This window comes from Manis javanica, chromosome 8 (assembly GCF_040802235.1).
Source record: "Manis javanica isolate MJ-LG chromosome 8, MJ_LKY, whole genome shotgun sequence".
NCBI classification, from domain to species: domain Eukaryota; kingdom Metazoa; phylum Chordata; class Mammalia; order Pholidota; family Manidae; genus Manis; species Manis javanica.
Window position 1 is genome coordinate 114,503,825 of NC_133163.1, and position 19,178 is coordinate 114,523,002.

The window sequence follows — 19,178 nt, forward strand, 5'->3', positions numbered from 1 at the left end:
GTAACAGTAAAAACAGCTTAATATTTTAAAAAAGAAACAGGTTTCACTTATCTGCTTTAAAAACTAAAGTCAAAGAGGACAAAAGCAATACATACAACAATAATAAAGTACGTATTTAAAAATACACACATGCACACAATTCTGTATATAGTCCAGCCCAGCACTCTCTCCAGCTGAACTTTCTGCGATGACAGAATGGTAGTCACTAGCCCAAGTGGCCACTGAACACTTGACCTGTGGCCAGTATGAATGAAGGACTCAATCTGAAATCTTATTTATTTCAATAGTCTTATGTGGCTAGTGGCTACTGGATTAGAAAGCATAGGTCTAAATACTGAGAAAATTAAAAAGGAAAATTATTTGTAGCCAAACTAAAGAAAACGGTAGGGGAAGAAATACTTCTTTGGTGAAACATAATCCACCTCATGGTTTATTAGTTTATTGCTTCCAAAGATTTAAAGCCATGTTACTTTTATAGGCACATGGATAAACAAAGGTATCTTCTACCTGCTTCCTAAGCCAATGAAACTTTGCCACAGATTTCCACAGCACACTTAGACCTACTGGCCCACTTTATCCTTACTATCACCACCTTTTAGGGTAGACAGAACAGAAATAATTTTCCCAAGTTCAGGGAGCCAGAAGCTCTCTAACTACAATTTGGTCATTAATTTAAGCTCCACATTACCTCTGTGAGTCCTCTCTCCCTTCGCCGCCAAAAAGTACCAGCCCAGCTGTGCAGACACATTTCCGTGAATACTTGTCAATATACAAACTTTATAGTCACGCCAAGATCTCAATAGTCCTTTCCCAGGCAACATGCTTATTTCAGCTTGCTGCCACTGTTACTGCTATTTCCCCTGCCTGGAATGCTCTCCTTTCCTCATTCGTTTATTCTCACTCACTCATTCATTCATTAGCTATAGTAAGAGCCCATTAGGTACCAAGCACTGCTACAAAGCATGGCTAGAGAAGATATTTTTCTGGCCTCAAGGAACTTATAAAGAGTAACAAGCCCCAACTATGTGTCAAACACTTCACACAGGTAACTTCTCTCCTTACAGCAACCCCAGAGGGTAGATATTCTCAATCCTATTCAAGATGAAGGAACTGTTTCTGTTCTCTCTTTCTAGAATATATACTTGTGGCATGTGTGTGTGTGTGTGTGTGTGTGTGTAATTTTCTGATCTTATTTTTCCATTTTTTTCTGCCTTCTGCAAAGTATCTTCAACTTTATCTTGCAGTTTTTAAAAAATTTCTGCTATTATATTTCATTTTCTAAGAGTCCCTGTTCTCAGTATTTCCTGTTTGCTAAGCCAGTTACTGCATACAAGTTCCAAACAATTAGGGACCATACAAGGTAGGCTATGAGCTCAGAGAAGGTGGACTTTCACAGGTTTCAGAATGACTCAGCTGGGCCTGGTTCCAATGGCAATACCTGTCTAACCACTCAACGTTGCCGTTCCTCACCTCTCAGACTTACAACCCAGGTCCGGATCCTATTCGACCAAATGCTTCTGGCAGACAGTAATTTCTCTAGACCCTTTTATCTTATAGCACTATCAGTACCAAACATTTCAACATCTAATCATAGCCTGTCTTCTATAGTCCCTAATTGTTTGGATCTTGTATGTAGTAACTGGCTTAGCAAACAGGAAATACTATACTGAGAACAGGGGACTCTTAGAAAAACAAATGTAGCAGAAATTTTTTAAAAACCCTGCAAGATAAAGTTGAGGATACCTTACGGAAGGCAGAAAAGAAAAAAATGGAAAAACGAGCAGGAAAAGATCAGAAAATTACACATATATACAAACACACAGGCCATAGATATACATTCTAGAAAGGGAGAGCAGAGACTGCAGAGAGGGGAAAAGCAAAGACATGACTGATGTTCCCAGGGTTGAAGAACATGAATTTCCAGATGGAAGGGCCCACTGAGTGCCCAGCACAATGAACAAAGAGACCAACACTAGGTATGTTATTCTGAAAACCCAGAATGCCAGGAGCACAAAGAAGAGCCTCAAGGAAGTGCAGAGGAAATATGGGTCAGGGTCAAAGCTCTGGCAGTCAGCACAGACCTCAGACACCAGTGGACACAACAAAGCAGTGCTTCATAACTATGAGAAAACGATTCCCAATCTAGAACTCAGTACCCAACCAAATCATGAATCGAGCGTACAGGATGAAATGCAGACATTTCCGAATGCACAAGATTTCACATTTTTACTTCCCATGCAGCCTTTTCTCAGGAGGGCTCCTGAAACAGGAGATCCACGGAGAGATGTGAAGGGAAGACTCGGATGACAACTACAGAACAGGCCTAGAGAAGAGCCAGTCCATTTATGGAATAAGAGGGTGATGACTTAGGAAAAAAGGAAACTGACAGACATACCCGAGGAAGGTATTTTGCTTAGGTAGGAATTGGCGATTGGTACAGAGAAAACAGCAAAGAAAAAAAGGGAAAGTGGAGGACGGCCCTGAGCGAGGCCAGGGTGAGGGCTGCCCTCAGCGGCTGCCGGCGGCTCCCACAGCCTGGCTCTCAGGGAGGCTCTGAGAAACTCAGTATCTTTCCAGCAGAGCCTTCCTTTGAACTGAAGTTAGAATACATTTATCTTGGCTGCTAGAAAAAAGGCAGTATCTAACAACAACAAAAGAAGTAAATAATAACAGGCAGGGGACGAGGTACAAAACAAAGGAAATGTAACTCAGTATACTAGAGGCTTGGCTGCAAATAACACCTACCTCAATAAACAAAGACAATATTCCTTCAACCAAAAACACTAGTATAACCACACTGGGCAGATAGAGGAAGGGGAAAATGTGCTGGGTGGGTGAGGATGGTTGTGGTGAAGTCAACAAAATGACATTTAAAATGGAAAAGAGTCAAGAAACAGCTATATTTAAGAAATGTAAGTTAATACCAAAAGAAATGGTTAAGAGTTGAAATTAGGTGTCTCCAGGAACAGAATTAGGAATAGGATGGCCAGGTAAAATCAACAGTATTATTTTGCATGCCTTTCTTCGATTAAAAGACCATAATAAAAACAGTAGGATCTACCATTATTATGTGTCTACTGTGTGTCAGCTACTTTATACACTCCCTCAGTAAATTCTCTCAACAACCCCACTAAAACAGGTTTAATTATCAATTATTACTTGTCGCCATAATGCCAATCTGAACTCAGAAGACTGCTATGAGAATTAAATGAGATGATACACTGCATTGTATCTATCACAGTGCCTGCACAAAGTGAAGTTCAGGAAAATGTTAGCTCTTACTATCTTCACTGAACAGAAGAACAGACCCAGAGGGAGGAGAAAACAACATGAATATAGGGCAGAGCAAACAGCATTTCAATCTGAGTGAAGAATATGTATATCAAGCCCAGCACTACTAGGGTGGGAGCCAGATCAGACAGGAATTTAAGCGCTATTATCATAGATGCGAGGCAGTCATCTCTGGTGAAGCCGTCAAGGTCAGGGGTACGCAAACTTTTTCTGTAAAGGGTCAGACAGTGAATATTTCAGGCTTTATGGGTCACATGGTCTCTGATGTAACTACTGAACTCTGCCACTGAAGCAGGAAAGTGGCCATAGGTAATACATAAATGAGTGTGTAATGAAACTTTAACAATAAAACTTTATTTACAAAATAAGCAGGGGGCTACTTTGGCCTATAGGCCATAGTTAGCTGATCTCTTATCTAAGTGAAAGGTAAGAAAAGCCAGAACACGGCAAGAGAGGTGGAATGAAAGGCAGAATGAACGTAGGGAGGAGAAGGGGAGGAATCCCTCTCTCTCCCTCCCTCTCTCTCTCTCTCTCACACACACACACACACACACACACACCCTTCCTTCCCCCTCTCTCTCCCTCCCTCTCTCTCTCTCTCTCTCTCACACACACACACACACACACACACACACACACCCTTCCTTCCCCCTCTCTCTCCCTCCCTCTCTCTCTCTCTCTCTCTCTCTCTCACACACACACACACACACACACACACACACACACACACACACACACACACACACACACACACCCTTCCTTCCCCATGTTCTCCTCCAATTACTGCCCTATTTCTCTCTTCTTTGTGCCCAAACTTGTTACCTTCCATTTTCTCATCTCCAATTCATTTCTACACTTGTCTCCTGGCACACAAGCTACTCTTTCAAAGCCACCAATAATCTCCTGTCGAGATTAAATGACTCTTGAGTCAGTGTCCTCTTCTTTCCTCTTGGTTTCTATTCCTTCCTAGAACTCTTTAATTGTTTTAAACACTCATTTCACAGTCTCTTTCAGATTAAGCTCTCAAGCTGCTAATCCTCCTGTTGGCCTTCCTTCAAAGGAGGTAAAATCCTTACATGATTTTGAAACCTTTTTTTTCATATCATGAACTCATCTTCAGTGGGGATTATGTTTTCTGCAGAAGTCCTCTTGCCCTGGGTTGAGAGATGTTCCCACACGGCCACGACATTACCTTCTGGAGGATGCACCATGCGCTTCCTCGCTTCAGAGCCAATTTTCATATTGCTTGGTTTTGGAGGGCCCCACCTCAGAATGTGCCAGGCACATGTTAAGGACTCGGAAGTTACTGACTGGTTAACTATGATGCCAGTGATGCCCGGTGGAGATATCAGTGGAGTAGACAAGTTGGAAAGCCTGAAATATTGTCAGCACTCTGCTATGAACTAGCTATATGATCTCGGACAAAAGACTTAATTCTGTATTTCTTCATACACAACATAAGGAAATTAAACTAAATAATCAGTATATTCATCATCCAAGCTCATAATGAATTAAAATAAGAACTGAGGAGTTGTGTAACTATACTTTTCCTAAAATAATTTTGAGAAAAATTAAGGCAAAATAGAGATGCTGCAAAGCAGAGAAAGCACCAGGTTTGTTGCCTTCCTTACATAGGACATAAATTAAAGGGTTATATATGGATTTTTCACATTTATTTTGTGACACATGAAAATAATATGAAGTTCAAATTGTGTCCATGAAGAAAATTTTGTTGGAATATAGTCACTCCCATTTATTTACATATTGTGCTACGATAGCGGAGTTTAGCAGTTAAGGCGGAGGTTGTCAAAGTCTAAAATATTTACTCTGGTCCTTTGCTGAAAAAGCTTTTACTTAGTCTACCTTCTAGGGCCTATATTCAGTCAAAATCTTCTTTAGGCTTCCATGGCAAAAGATGGCCTTCAGACAAAAGGTATGCATTTCAGATCTGAAATGCATGCCCACGTGTATATCGTACACCATGTATCACACGCGTATGAGACATCACACTTTCTTCCTGAGTCTCTTTATTCCTTTGGCTTCTGTAACATCACTTTCCTCTGCTTGTCCTCTTCCACCTGCCTATTCCTTCTCATTTTCCTTTACATGTGCCCTTCAGGACAAACTCTGATCTTGTTCCAATCTGCATTTATTATTCCACTCTCCACTAGACTTTGAGCAACTCCAGCTTTTTTAAAATTAAGGTGTCATTGATATACAGTCTTATGAAGGTTTCACATGAGCAACATTGTGGTTACTACATGCACCCATATTATCAAGCCCTGCCCCCACCACCATTACAGTCGCTGTCCATCAGCATAGTAAGATGCTACAGAGTCACTACTTGTCTCCGCCGTTCTATACTGCCTTCCCCGTGACCCACCCACTCCTGCTAATTCTTTTATCCTCAGACCTGGCACAGGTTAGGCTGCCTCGCAGATGTTCCAGAAACTGAAATGGGCCCAAACGAGTCACAGATGACTGCATTTGGAGCCTGAGTACCTAGGAGCACAAAGAACTCAATTAGGAGTAGGAAAATCAGAAGGAGCAATTTAAGGTGTGAAGGTGAGAGCAATGGTTTCTGTCACAAACATGATGAGCTGGGACTGTGGTAGAGTATCCAGGTGGACAGGTCCAACTAGGAACTGGAAATATAATATCCAAGTCCCAGGGGGAAGATCAAGTAGAACCAGCGTTACAGATATGGGGGAGTCTGAAGCTGTACTGGCTGATAAAATAGCCAAGAGAGAACAATAATCCAAGAGAAACAGACTAAGAACATTTTGGAAATCATGAGGCAAGACAAAGAAGCAGGTAAGTATCAGGAGAATGCAATGTTAGGGAAGCTAAGGGGGAACAGTTACAGGAAGGAAGGGGATTGAATTATCTAAGAATAACTTGGGGTTTTATTGAAGTTGAAAATAGTTCACTAAGAGAAAAATGTTTATGGAGAGTAGCTTTTCACTCTAAGCAGTTAGAGCGTATATTTACTTAATATAAAAGTTGGTTTTCCCTGAGCTATAAGCTGAAAGTCAAACACCTAACTCTCCTGGGGTTCTCCATGGCCACATCCAGTATCAGAGACCACAGTGCACCCACAAAGAAGGTCAGGCAGCTCCCTGACCGCACAGTCACTCAGAACAGCAGAGAGAAAACAAAGTCGAGACAAAATCTCGTCTGGGTCATACCTGAAATAGGGCCCAGCTGTGCCATTTTCCCGAGCCATGGCAGAGGCTCTGGGCCAGGCTCGAAGAGAGACATCATGAGGTTTGATTTCTTCTTGCTGTCAGCTTGGGAGTAGAGCATTCCATGCCATTCAGGACTAGACGGAGAGAAGATGGAAGATCAGAAGAACATCAAGCCTAGGACTAGCAAGCTAAATAAATCTAAGCTGTGATTTTTCTCTTGAGAGGCATGGGCTTCAGCTTTGAAATCAGGTGCATTACTTCTACTAAAGGCATATCCTAAACCCCAAAACACATACTGCTGCCCCCTAGTGCTACTGTTCCTCTGAGACATGTACTGTTATTCAATTATGTAGATATGAAAATCAAAAGCAGTCTTAGAAGACATAGAAATCACAAGGGCAGCACGTAGCTGCAGAGGTGCTGAGAAGGAAGGGCTGAAACCACAGGTCTTCTCGGCTGCCTTCCTGAGTCATTCACAGCAGCAGCACTAGAGAAGCCTTTCTAAAGAAGGGTACAAAGCCATCACCCAGCTCTGTTCCTACTTCTCAAAGGGCCCCAGGTAATCCTTATATTCAGGGCCAGTACAAGTACTTGGGCACCAAGAAATACAGCAAACTAAAACCTAATGAGAATTGCATTCTTCTTTTTGAACCAGCTAATTTTAACTCAAGCAGAAATGGAACTATGCTTCCTCTGAGTACTCCCAACCTCACGATCTTCTTTACCAGCCAACCCCAGGTGATGGCCACAAAGTGGTCACTTTCTTTTCCTAACAATAGGTAGCACAGAAAGGGAAGCAGATAGTTTTGCAAATTTTGAGACTGCAGTGATGGGAAAGCTGGAAGGGCTTTTCTCATAGGGACAGAAAGCACCATGGTGGTTAGAGCTAGGGCTCTGGAGTCAGAATGCACAGATTAGAGTCCCAGTTCTTCCGTCTACTAGCTATGTGACCTTGAGCAAGTTCCTGACCTCTCTAAGCCTCATTTTCCTCATCAACAGAATGGGGATAATACCTCCTGGCAGTGTTAACAATTGTGAAGGACTGAAAGAGTTAATATATGTAAAGTGCCTAGAGGAGTGCCTGGCACCTGGTAAAAATGTTAAGTTAATGTTATCAGCATCCTTTTTCAGTTAGTTCTCTCTCCTCATTTTATAGTTGAGGAGTCTGTGAATGCTCCATAAGATCCTATAGCAAGTTAATAGCAATGGTATGTATAACTGAACTCAGGTTTCCTAGATAGGACAGAAAAGAAGAAAACTGAGAAAGAATACAAGAAAAGCAACATAATTAAGAGGCTCATTCTGCACTGACTCTAGGGGATGATTTAAAGAGCAGTTTAGAAAATGCTGGTAGGTGTAAAGGGTATGGCAGGGACAGGAAAAGGTGACAAGGACCTTTCCATTTCTTTCAGAAAGTCTGTAAACTGTAAATTGATTCTTCCTTTCACTCAACAGTTTCTTACCCTAATTGAACTATTGCCACCATTCCTTCCACTTTTAGGCTGCCATGGAGCAGGACACAGAAGTTGGGTATTTTGCCTGCGATCTGATTGGCTGAGTTTTCATCTTCATTGTCATCAGTTATGCCAGTACCCACCTCATCACCTTCTGTGAAAAGAGGAGAAAATACGTCAGTCTGAGATTAGTTACAATAGCCCCTTGGCTGTTTCTAGCTTTAGAAGGAAAATACATGGACTTATAAAAGAATATTATAACAAGTAAGAGAAACTCATATTCCTGTTCCTATGTCTATATAAAAGTCAGTTTCCACACATGATACCAATTCCATTCATATGAAACAGCCAGAATAGGCAAATCTACAGAGACAGAAAGGATATTAGTGACCTGGGGCTGGGGGCGATGGAGTTTGGGGTTGACAGCTAAATGGTTTCTTTCTGGGGTGGTAAAAATTCTAAAATTCTGATTCTAAAACTGTAGTGATGGTTGTACAACTCTGTAAACACACTAAAAACTACTGAATTGTACACTTTAAGTGGGTAAGGTGTATAGTATGTGAGTTATATTTCAATAAAGTTGCTACACACAAAAAATCAGCTTTCTGTGGTTTCTACTAGGACACTTAGCTAGATGCTCTCTGGGGGGCTTCAGGCACCATCTTAACAGAACCACGGATTCAGAGTGGTCAACACTGTTCTCAACTGACAGCCTTTAAGCAGCACATGGATGGGAGGCCCCAAAGGATAAACTTCTTGACCCAACTCTCCAACTCCCAGTTCGTTCATACATTCTGCTGACAGATGACCCTTCCTACAATTAACTTCCTTCTGGAACTATCTGTCTCAATTTCATTCAAAGACTCTAATTAAGAAGAATTTTCCTAGTTTAGCTTGACTTTTAACATGGCTCCATTCTGCCTTTCCATACTTTCCACTGTTCTCCATGTAAACTCTTCATTTTGCCCAATCCTGGCAATTTATATATTCTGCAATCCCCAGGGAATGCAGAATTCCCTGAGGACCTTAGAAATAAGGGAAGCCTGGTTAACAATAAAGTAAATTATGGACACAATGATATTTAAGTCAAATGTGGGAACATAAGATTCTGTCTGTGAATGTGTGACTGAGGGTTATGGAATACCCAACATTCCAACTGAGATAAGCAGGCATAGAAGGAATGTGCTCATAACTCAGTAAATGGAAACCTGCTTGCTTATGTACACTTCTTGGAGAAAGCTGGTGGATATGAAGTGGATGGGGTAGCCTAGAACAGAAAAAAGAAAAGTTTAAAGTGCTAGAGACCAACAATGTCCCATAGAAATGCTCAATTTGGGGGACGTAACTTTACAGTAATGAGGCCTCACACAGGCCTGGACTCATCCACTCATTCAGTAGTATTTAGTGAGTAACTACTATGGGCTAGGCACCAGTAGAGGACAGATGTGGCTTCTCCCCTTATGAAGCTATATTTGACTTCCACATATTCAGGCAACCTTCTGAGAACTACTTTGGTTCCCTCAGCATCTCCTACCAGGAAAGGCAGAGCCCTGGGTGGGCACTAAGCATTCTCATCTCAAAAGAGGATTTCAACTAACGAAGCAACTCATAATACACAGATGACAAAATGCTTTCCACAGTGTAAAGCAGCAGTTTCCCAGAAGAGTAAGTAAGCAACATACCATTATTTTAAAATTCCAATCCAATAAACTCTTCCTTTCCTCCAAATCCTGCAAAATGGGCTATCCTATATCTGACATTTAAGAATAACTTTACATAATTAGATATTTCATTTTTATTGCTGGACTAGGAAGAGAACTCACCTTTGTTAAGTGCTATAGGTAGGACCAGATGTCTGGAGAGAACTGGGGGGCTTGAAATATCAGCTATGTCAATAAATCCCACTATTTCCAAATCTGAAAAGAAGGAACCAGTGCAGAAGTAAGTGGTGCTGCAGGAGGGTACATCATTTTCTATGTACTGGATTTCAAAAGCACAATGTTTAGGTGGGGAATTCAAATATGATGATTAGAGTTCCTCTAGATGACTCATAATTTATAATTTAAGTAGCTCAGGAAATAAGGATAATTGTCTTTTATTTAATGAACTGAAGTTATATGACAAATCAGCTAGACTTGGTTTTTATGAGGCTCGGTCCCCAAGCCAAGGCAAAAAAAGCTCAAAGAGCAAGTCCCTCTGTTACAGAGAAGGACATTCACGCCAGCAGGGGGCGCAGTAGTCAGACATTTCCACAACAACTCCGAGCAGCTGTCCTTGGAGAATAAAGCCGCCGCATTAAAAACGTTGCCCAGAGAAAAAAATACATTTCTACAAACCAAGGTAGCTGTCTAAATATGACAATGGGTTCTTTGATTTCTAGAAGCCATATCAAAGACCAAGAGTGTTTGTTGAAAATCTGAAATAAGTAAAAAACAAAAGTGGTAACCCAAAATACTTCTTATGAGTTTCTTTCTGATTCTATAAATAGTATAAAAACTTGGAAAACACTAAAAATTGTAAAGATGAAAAAGTCACTCTTTATGCACCATCAAAGGACACCTCTATCAGTACTTTATTGAATTACTTTTCAGTTTTTCTTCTAGGTATAGACACACTCATTATTTCTTTAATTAAAATATTGGAATACAATCTTATATTGGTCTCAAGTATACAGCACAGTGGTTCAACAGTTACCCACATTATTAAATCCTCACCCCCTCTAGTGCAGCTACTATCTGTCAACACAGGAAGATGTTGCAGAATCACTGGCTATATTCTCCATGCTGTACTACCATCCCTGTGACCAACTTATACTATGATTGAGAATTTTTATGCCCCTTTATTGTCCTCACCCAACACACTCATATTCCAAAACAATTAAAAAAAATCAGGATCATGGTGAGTACACTCTACTTCTAATACATCTGGAAACTTGATTCTCTAGAGATTTGTTGTCACTACTTTCTTTATCTGAGTAACAAATGAATCAGCTTAAGCAATTATATATTTTCCATTTGAGTAGAAAGAGGCCTACATTTTAAAGTGGTTTAAATATAAGCAATCCAAAGAGCTTGGATTAAAAGTTTATATGGGAAAAAAAAGACCTATTCAAAGTCACTTATCATAAAACGATGGGAGTGAAGTGAAATCTAATTGCTTTGAAGGTAGCAAAACATTTGGCTCAGCTTAATACACTGCTGTCTAGTCACAGTGAAAAAGATGGATGCTCTTAAAAATCTTCGAAAACAACATAGGCAAACATCTCCTGAATATAAGCATGAGCAACTTCCTCCTGAACCCATCTCCTCAAGAAAGGGAAACAAAAGCAAAAATGACTCACGGAACTACATCAAACTGAAAAGTTTTTCTACGGCAAAGGACATCATCAAAACAAAAAGGCATCCTACAGTATGGGAGAATATACTTGTAAATGACATGTCCGACAAAGGGTTAACATCCAAGATATATAAAGAACTTAAACACCTCAACACCCAAAAAGCAAATAACCCGATTAACAAATGGGCAGAGGATATGAAGAGACAGGTCCCCAAAGAAGAAATTCAGATGGCCAACAGACACATGAAAAGATGCTCCACATCACTAATCATCAGGGAAATGCAAATTAAAACCACAGTGAGATATCACCTCATGCCAGTTAGGATGGCCAGCATCAAAAAGACTAAGAACAACAAATGCTGGTGAGGATGCAGAGAAAGGGGAACCCTCCTACACTGCTGGTGGGAATGTAAGCTAGTTCAACCATTGTGGAAAGCAATATGGAGGTTCCTCAAAAAACTAAAAATAGAAATACCATTTGACCCCGGAATTCCACTCCTTGGAATTTACCCAAAGAATACAACTTCTCAGATTCAAAAAGACATGTGCACCCCTATGTTTATCGCAGCACTTTTTACAATAGCCAAGATATGGAAGCAAGCTAAGTGTCCATCAGTAGATGAATGGATAAAGAAGATGTGGTACATATACACAATGGAATACTATTCAGCCATAAGAAAGAAACAAATCCTACCATTTGCAACAACATGAATGGAGCTGGAGGACATTATGCTCAGTGAAATAAGCCAGGCAGAGAAAGACAAATGCCAAATGATTTCCCTCATTTGTGGAGTATAACAATGAAGCATGACTGAAGGAACAAAATAGCAGCAGACTCGGAGACTCCAAGAAGAGACTGGTGGTTACCAAAGGGGAGGGGTATGGGAGGGTGGGTGGAGTGGGAGGGAGAAGGGGACTCAAGAGTATTATGTTTAGTACACATAGTGTGGGAGATCACGGGGAGAACAGTGTAGCACAGAGTAGGCACACAGTGGATCTCTGGCAACTTGCTGCACTGATGGACAGTGACTGCATTGGGGTATGGGTGGGGACTCGATAATATGAGTGAATGTAGTAACCACATTGTTTTTTCATGTGAAACCTTCATAAGAGTGTATATCAATCATACCTTAATAAAAAATTAAAAAAAAAAAAGAAAAAGAAAAAGAAAAAGAAAAAGATGGATGCTCTACTTCCAGACAGCCAGGAGCTAAAGCACACACAAAAAAGAAGCCTGTGCACAGCCCTTCACTTCACTTTACAGCTCCTTAAAATCTGTACACCCGAGCATGAAATGAACCCTTTCCGTGCAGTTAGTTTTTGGTAATTGGTCTACCCAGATTTTCTGTTTCTTCCTGGATAAGCCTTGGAAGTTTGTATTTCTCTAGAAAGTTGTCCATTTCTTCTAGGTTATCCAGTTCATTAGCATATAATTTTTTATAGTATTCTCTAATAATTCTTTGTATTTCTGTGGTATCCATAGTGATTTTTCCTTTCTCATTTCTGATTCTGTTTATGTGTGTAGATTCTCTATTTTTCTTGACAAGTCTGGCTAGGGGTTTATCTATTTTGTTTATTTTCTCAAAGAACCAGCTCCTGCTTTCATTGATTCTATTGTTTTATTCTTCTAGATTTTATTTATTTCTGCTCTAATCTTTATTATGTCCCTCCTTCTACTGACTTTGGGCCTCATTTGTTCTTCTTTTTCTAGTTTTGTTAATTGTGTTTAGACTGTTCATATGGGATTGTTCTTCTTTCCTGAGGTAGCCCTGTATTACAATATACTCCCCTCTTAGCACGGCCTTTGCTGCGTCCCACAAATTTTATGGTGTTGAATTATTGTTGTCATTTGTCTCCATATATTGCTTGATCTCTGTTTTTATTTGGTCATTGATCCATTGATTATTTAGGAGCATGTTATTAAGCCTCCAAGTGTTTGTGGGCTTTTTTGTTTTATTTGTATAACTTATTTCCAGTTTCATACCTTTGTGGTCTGAGAAGCTGGTTGGTACAATTTCAATCTTTTTGAATTTACCCAGGCTCTTTTTGTCGCCTAGTATATGATCTATTCTTGAAAATGTTCCATTGGCACTTGAGAAGAATGTGTATTCCATTGCTTTTGGATGGAGTGTTCTGTAGATGTCCATTAAGTCCATCTGTTCTAATATGTTGTTCAGTGCCTCTGTGTCCTTTCTTATTTTCTGTCTGGTGGATCTGTCCTTTGGAGTGAGTGGTGTGTTGAAGTCTCCTAAAATGAATGCATTGCATTCTATTTCCCCTTTAATTTTGTTTGTATTTGTTTCACATATTTAGGTGATCCTATGTTGGGTGCATAGACATTTATAATGGTTATATCCACTTGTTAGATTGACCCCTTTATCACTTTGTAATGTCCTTCTTTGTCTCTTGTGACTTTGTTTTGAAGTCTATTTTGTCTGATACCAGTACTGCAACTCCTGCCTTTTTCTCCCTATTAGTTGTATGAAAAATCTTCTTCCATCCCTTTACTTTCAGTCTGTCTATGTCTTTGGGTTTGAAGTGAGTCTCTTGTAGGTAACATACAGATGGGTCTTGTTTTTTCATCCATTCAGTGACTCTATGCTTTTTGATTGGTGCATTCAGACCATTTACATTTAGGGTGATTATCGATAGGTATGTACTTATTGCCATTGCAGGCTTTAGATTCATGGTTACCAAAGGTTCAAGGGTAATTCCCTTACTATCTAACAGTCTAATTTAACTCACTTAGAATGCTATTACACACACAACCTAAAGGTTCTTTTTTCCCCCCTCCTTTTTCTTCCTCCATTCTTTATGTATTAGGTATCATATTCTGTACTCTTTGTCTATCCTTTGATTGACTTTAGGGGTAGTTGATTTGATTTTGCATCTGTTTAGTAATTAATTTCTACTTTCTTTACTGTGGTTTTATTTCCCTTGGTGACAGCTACTTAGTCTTAGGAACACTTCCATCTATAGCAGTCCCTCCAAAATATACTGTAAAGGTGGTTTGTGGGAGGTTAATTCTCTCAGCTTTTGCTTATCTGAAAATTGTTTAATACCTCCTTCAAATTTAAACAATAATCTTGCTGGATGAAGTAATTTTGGTTCGAGGCCCTTCTGTTTCATTGCATTAAATATATCATGCCACTCCCTTCTGGCCTGTTAGGTATCTGTTGAGATGTCTGATGATAGCTGGATGGGTTTTCTTTTGTATATGATCTTTTTTTCTCTCTCTAGCTGCTTTTAAAAGTCTGCCCTTATCTTTTATCTTTGCCATTTTAATTATAATATGTCTTAGTGTTGTCCTCCTTGAGTCCCCCAGATTGGGGAAGTTTTCAGCAATTACCTCCTCAAAGACACTTTCTATCCCTTTTTCTCTTCTTCTCATACCCCTATAATGCTAATATTGTTCTGTTTGGATTGGTCACACAGTTCTCTCCATATTCTTTCATTCCTAGAGATCCTTTTTTCTCTCTGTGCCTCAACTTCTTTGTATTCCTCTTCTCTTATTTCTGTTCCATTTATAGTCTCCTCTACTACATCTAATCTGCTTTTAAATCCCTCCATTTTATGTTTCATTTCAGATATGGAATTTCTTAAAGATGATTGAATCTCCATCCTCAATTCGCCCCTGAGTTCTTGAATATTTTTCTGTACCTCCATGAGCATGTTTATGATTTTTATTTTGAACTCTCTTTCAGGAAGATTGGTGAGTTCAGTTTCACTTGGGCCTTTTTCTGGTGTTTGTGAGATTTTGGTCTGAACCAGGTTCCTTTGACAGTTCATATTTTGTATGTGGCACCCTCTAGTGCCCAGAAGCTCTAGTCTCTGGAGCTGCTCAGCCCCTGAAGTGATGTTGGGAGTCACAGGGGAGCAGTGCTGGTGCCTGGGGGGGAGGAAAGAGCTGTTTCCTGCTTCCCAGAAGCAATGCTTGTCTCCACTGTCAGAATCAGTGGGCTGAGCACACAGGTGTAAGCCTCTGTGCTTTGCATTTGTAGATGCTGTAGGCAGGGCCTCCCTCTGGTTGGCCTGATGCCAGGGCAGGGACTGCTGGTTTGTGAGCCAGTGCCAGCAGGCCAGGAGGAAGGCTCAGCAGGCGGTGTACCACAGGGTGGACCTCGGAGCTGAGTAGCCAGCCAGGGTGATGGAGCACCTGAAATTCCTGAAAGTCCCCAACCTGCTGGGCAGATTGCACCCAGACAACCTTGTCCACCTATCCCTTCTCCCAAGCAGCAAGCTCCGTGCAATCCCAGCCCCTTCAGCAGCCCTCTCACTGCTAGGAAGCCTCTCAGACCGCCAGCCTTTCCTTTGTCCCAGAGCACTGGATGTGGATCCCTGTCCTCCACAAACAGCTGGAATCTCAGTCTCTCCAAGTATACCTTCTGTCTTAGCTTTCCAACCCCACTAATCTCCAATGCAGCATGCAATGTAGGCTTGTGCTCCCAAAGCAGATCTCCAGGGCTGGGTGTTCAGCAGTCTTAGGCTTCCACCCCCTCCCAGTTCTGTTTCTCTTCCTCCCACTGGTGATCTGGGGTGGGGTAAGGGCTTGGATCCTGCCAGATCAAGGCTTTGGTACGTTACCCTGTTTCATGAGGTCTGCTCTTTTCTCCAGGTGTATGCAATCTGGCGCAGTCTTCATTCCTGTTGCACTTTTAGAATTAGTTGTATTAATTATATTTTCATATTATATGTGCTTTTGGGAGGAGTTCTCTGTCTCACCTCTCATGCCACCATCTTTAATCCTGTTCCCATGCACTCAGTTTTAATCATTTGTTGACTGAACAAGTAGCTCATGAACAATTACTAAGCATGACACTATGCTAGGCACTGAGGGTGCATGGTGACTGAGACTGTGACAGTGTAACATGTACCCACTACTCAGGGAACCCACCTGCCAAGAGAAGACAAATCCCCACTACCCTTACTACTTTTTTTTTGGAGGGGATATAATTAATCTACAATTACATGAGGAACATTATGTTTACTAGACTCCCCCCTTCACCAAGTCCCCCCCAAACCCCATTACAGTCACTGTCCATCAGTGTAGTAAGATGCTGTATAATCACTACTTGTCTTCTGTGTTGCACAGCCCTCCCCATGCCCACCCCCCACATTATACATGCTATTCATAATGCCCCCCTTATGCCTCCCTTCCCACCCATCCTCCCCAGTCCCTTTCCCTTTGATAACTGTTAGTTCATTCTTGGGTTCTGTGATTCTGCTGTTGTTTCATTCCTTCAGTTTTTCTTTGTTCTTATAGTCCTCATATGAGTGAAATCATTTGGTATTTGTCTTTCTCTGCCTGGCTTATTTCACTGAGCATAATACCCTCTAGCTCCATCCATGTTGTTGCCAAGTAGGATTTGTTTTCTTCTTATGGCTGAGTAATATTCCATTGTGTATATGTACCACCTCTTCTTTATCCATTCATCTACTGATGGACACTTAGGTTGCTTCCATTTCTTGGCTATTGTAAATAGTGCTGCGATAAACATAGGGGTGCATCTATCTTTTTCAAATTGGGCTGCTGCATTCTTAGGATAAATTCCTAGAAGTGGGATTCCTGGGTCAAATGGTATTTCTATTTTGAGCTTTTTGAGGAACCTCCACACTGCTTTCCATAATGGTTAAACTAATTTACATTCCCACCAGCAGTGTAGGAGGGTTCCCCTTACTCCACAACTTTGCCAACATTTGTTGTTGTTTGTCTTTTGGATGGTGGCCATCTTTACTGGTGTGAGGTGATATCTCATTGTGGTTTCAATTTGCATTTCTCTGATGACTAGCAATGTGGAGCATCTTCTCATGTGTCTGTTGACCATCTGAATTTCTTCTTTGGAGAACTGTCTGTTCAGCTCCTCTGCCCATTTTTTAATTGGATTGTTTGCTTTTTGTTTGTTGAGGTATGTGAGCTCTTTATATATTTTGGATTTCAACCCTTTATCGAATCTGTCATTTATGAATATATTCTTCCATACTGTAGGATGCCTTTCGGTGGTACCCTTTGCTGTACAGAAGTTTTTCAGCTTGATATAGTCCCACTTGCTCATTTTTGCTTTTGTTTCCCTTGCCTGGGGAGATATGTTCATGAAGAAGTCACTCATGTTTATGTCCAAGAGATTTTTGCCTATGTGTTTTTCTAAGAGTTTTATGGTTTCATGACTTACATTCAGGTCTTTGATCCATTTTGAATTTACTTTTGTGTATGTGGTTAGGCAATGATCCAGTTTCATTCTCTTACATGTAGCTGTCCAGTTTTGCCAACACCAGCTGTTGAAGAGGCTGTCATTTCCCCATTGTATGTCTATGGCTCTTTTATCGTATATTAATTGACTGTATATGTTTGGGTTAATGTCTGGAGTTTCTGTTCTGTTCCACTGATCTGTGGCTCTGTTTTTGTGCCAGTTCCAAATTGTCTTGATTACTGTGACTTTGTAGTAGAGCTTGAAGTTGGGAAGCGAGATGCCCCTGCTTTATTCTTCCTTCTCAGGATTGCTTTGGCTATTCAGGATCTTTTGTGGTTCCATATGAATTTTAAAACTATTTGTTCCAGTTTGTTGAAGAATGTTGCTGGTATTTGGATAGGCATTACATTGAATCTGTAGATTGCTTTAGGCAGGATGGCCATTTTGACAATATTAATTCTTCCTAGCCATGAGCATGGGATGAATTTCCATTTGTTAGTGTCCTCTTTAATTTCTCTTAAGAGTGTCTTGTAGTTTTCAGAGTATAAGTCTTTTACTTCCTTGGTTAGGTTTATTCCTAGGTATTTTATTCTTTTTGATGTAATTGTGAATAGAATTGTTTTCCTGATTTCTCTTTCTGTTAATTGATTGTTAGTGTATAGGAAAGCAACAGATTTCTGTGTATTAATTTTATATCCTGCAACTTTACTGAATTCAGATATTAGTTCTAGTAGTTTTGGAATGGAGTCTTTAGGGTTTTTTTATGTACAATATCATGTCATTGCAAATAGTGACAGTTTGACTTCTTCTTTACCAATCTGCATGCCTTGTATTTCTTTGTTTTGCCTGATTGCTGTGGCTATGACCTCCAGTACTATGTTGAATAACAGTGGGGAGAGTGGGCATCCCTGTCTTGTTCCTGATCTTAGAGGAAAAGCTTTCAGCTTCTCCCTGTTAAGTCTGATGTTGGCTGTGGGTTTGCCCTTTACTACTTTTGACCCTTCACTTTGCCAATCTCAGCTAAACATAGCGCTGGCAACATAAACTAGGAAAAGAGGAGGCACATTGCTTTCTTTCAGTCATAATACAAGAGCAGGGCTTAGGGGAACAGCATCAGAGCTGACACCTTAGAGACCATCACTCACCTAAAGACGCCACTCACCTAACCAAGAACTAGAGGAAGTGATGTGTCCAGGGTCACACAGCTTAGTTCTTCACATATGACCTTAATTATGAGGCCAATCAATCTTAGCATCTCTATTAAGAATTAACTCAAGGATTTTAGTGAATCTGGCCATGTTTTCCAACTCCAGAAGTTTGTGGTTATAATTATCTAGGATTGGAGATCAATTTATGACCTCACCATGAAAGACCGTTAATGTGCCACTCCTTAGGCAATGCATCCTCCCATCCATGTATACCGATGACAACAGTACCCTAGTACCAAATTTATATTTCTTTCCAGGAGGGTTTCCTGGAGAGAGAAGAGTTAAGTCAGAAATTAGGAGAAAGTAAGGATAATAGAAAAAAGTTACCTGTGTTGATGACTTTAGGGACAGGATCAATTTCCTCGTCTATAACAAAAGGTTCTGGCCTGGGGAAGACTTGCACATCAGCAGCGAGGTGGCCGCACTTGAGAGCAGCATGGAGAGGAGTATATGCCAGGTCGATCAGTTTTCTAGAATATGATGATTAATTGTTGTAGGAAGAGTAATATGATA

At 40.5% G+C, this 19,178-nt stretch overlaps 1 protein-coding gene across 7 annotated transcripts in view; it reads right to left on the reverse strand.

The window, feature by feature from the left end:
• The window catches only part of INTS14 (integrator complex subunit 14), a 55,508-nt gene that overhangs the window by 20,382 nt on the left and 15,948 nt on the right, over window positions 1-19,178 (reverse strand). For all 7 annotated transcript variants that reach the window (XR_012120741.1, XR_012120742.1, XM_073212018.1 and 4 more), the window contains 4 exons: window positions 18,993-19,135; window positions 9,757-9,849; window positions 7,943-8,087; window positions 6,480-6,613 (listed from right to left, as the gene is read on the reverse strand). Coding sequence is in view for 5 of the 7 variants with exons in the window: in XM_073212018.1 (XP_073068119.1) it covers window positions 6,480-6,613; window positions 7,943-8,087; window positions 9,757-9,849; window positions 18,993-19,135 (515 nt within the window). In the remaining 2 variants the exon portion in view is untranslated. The remainder of the gene's footprint in view (window positions 1-6,479; window positions 6,614-7,942; window positions 8,088-9,756; window positions 9,850-18,992; window positions 19,136-19,178) is intronic.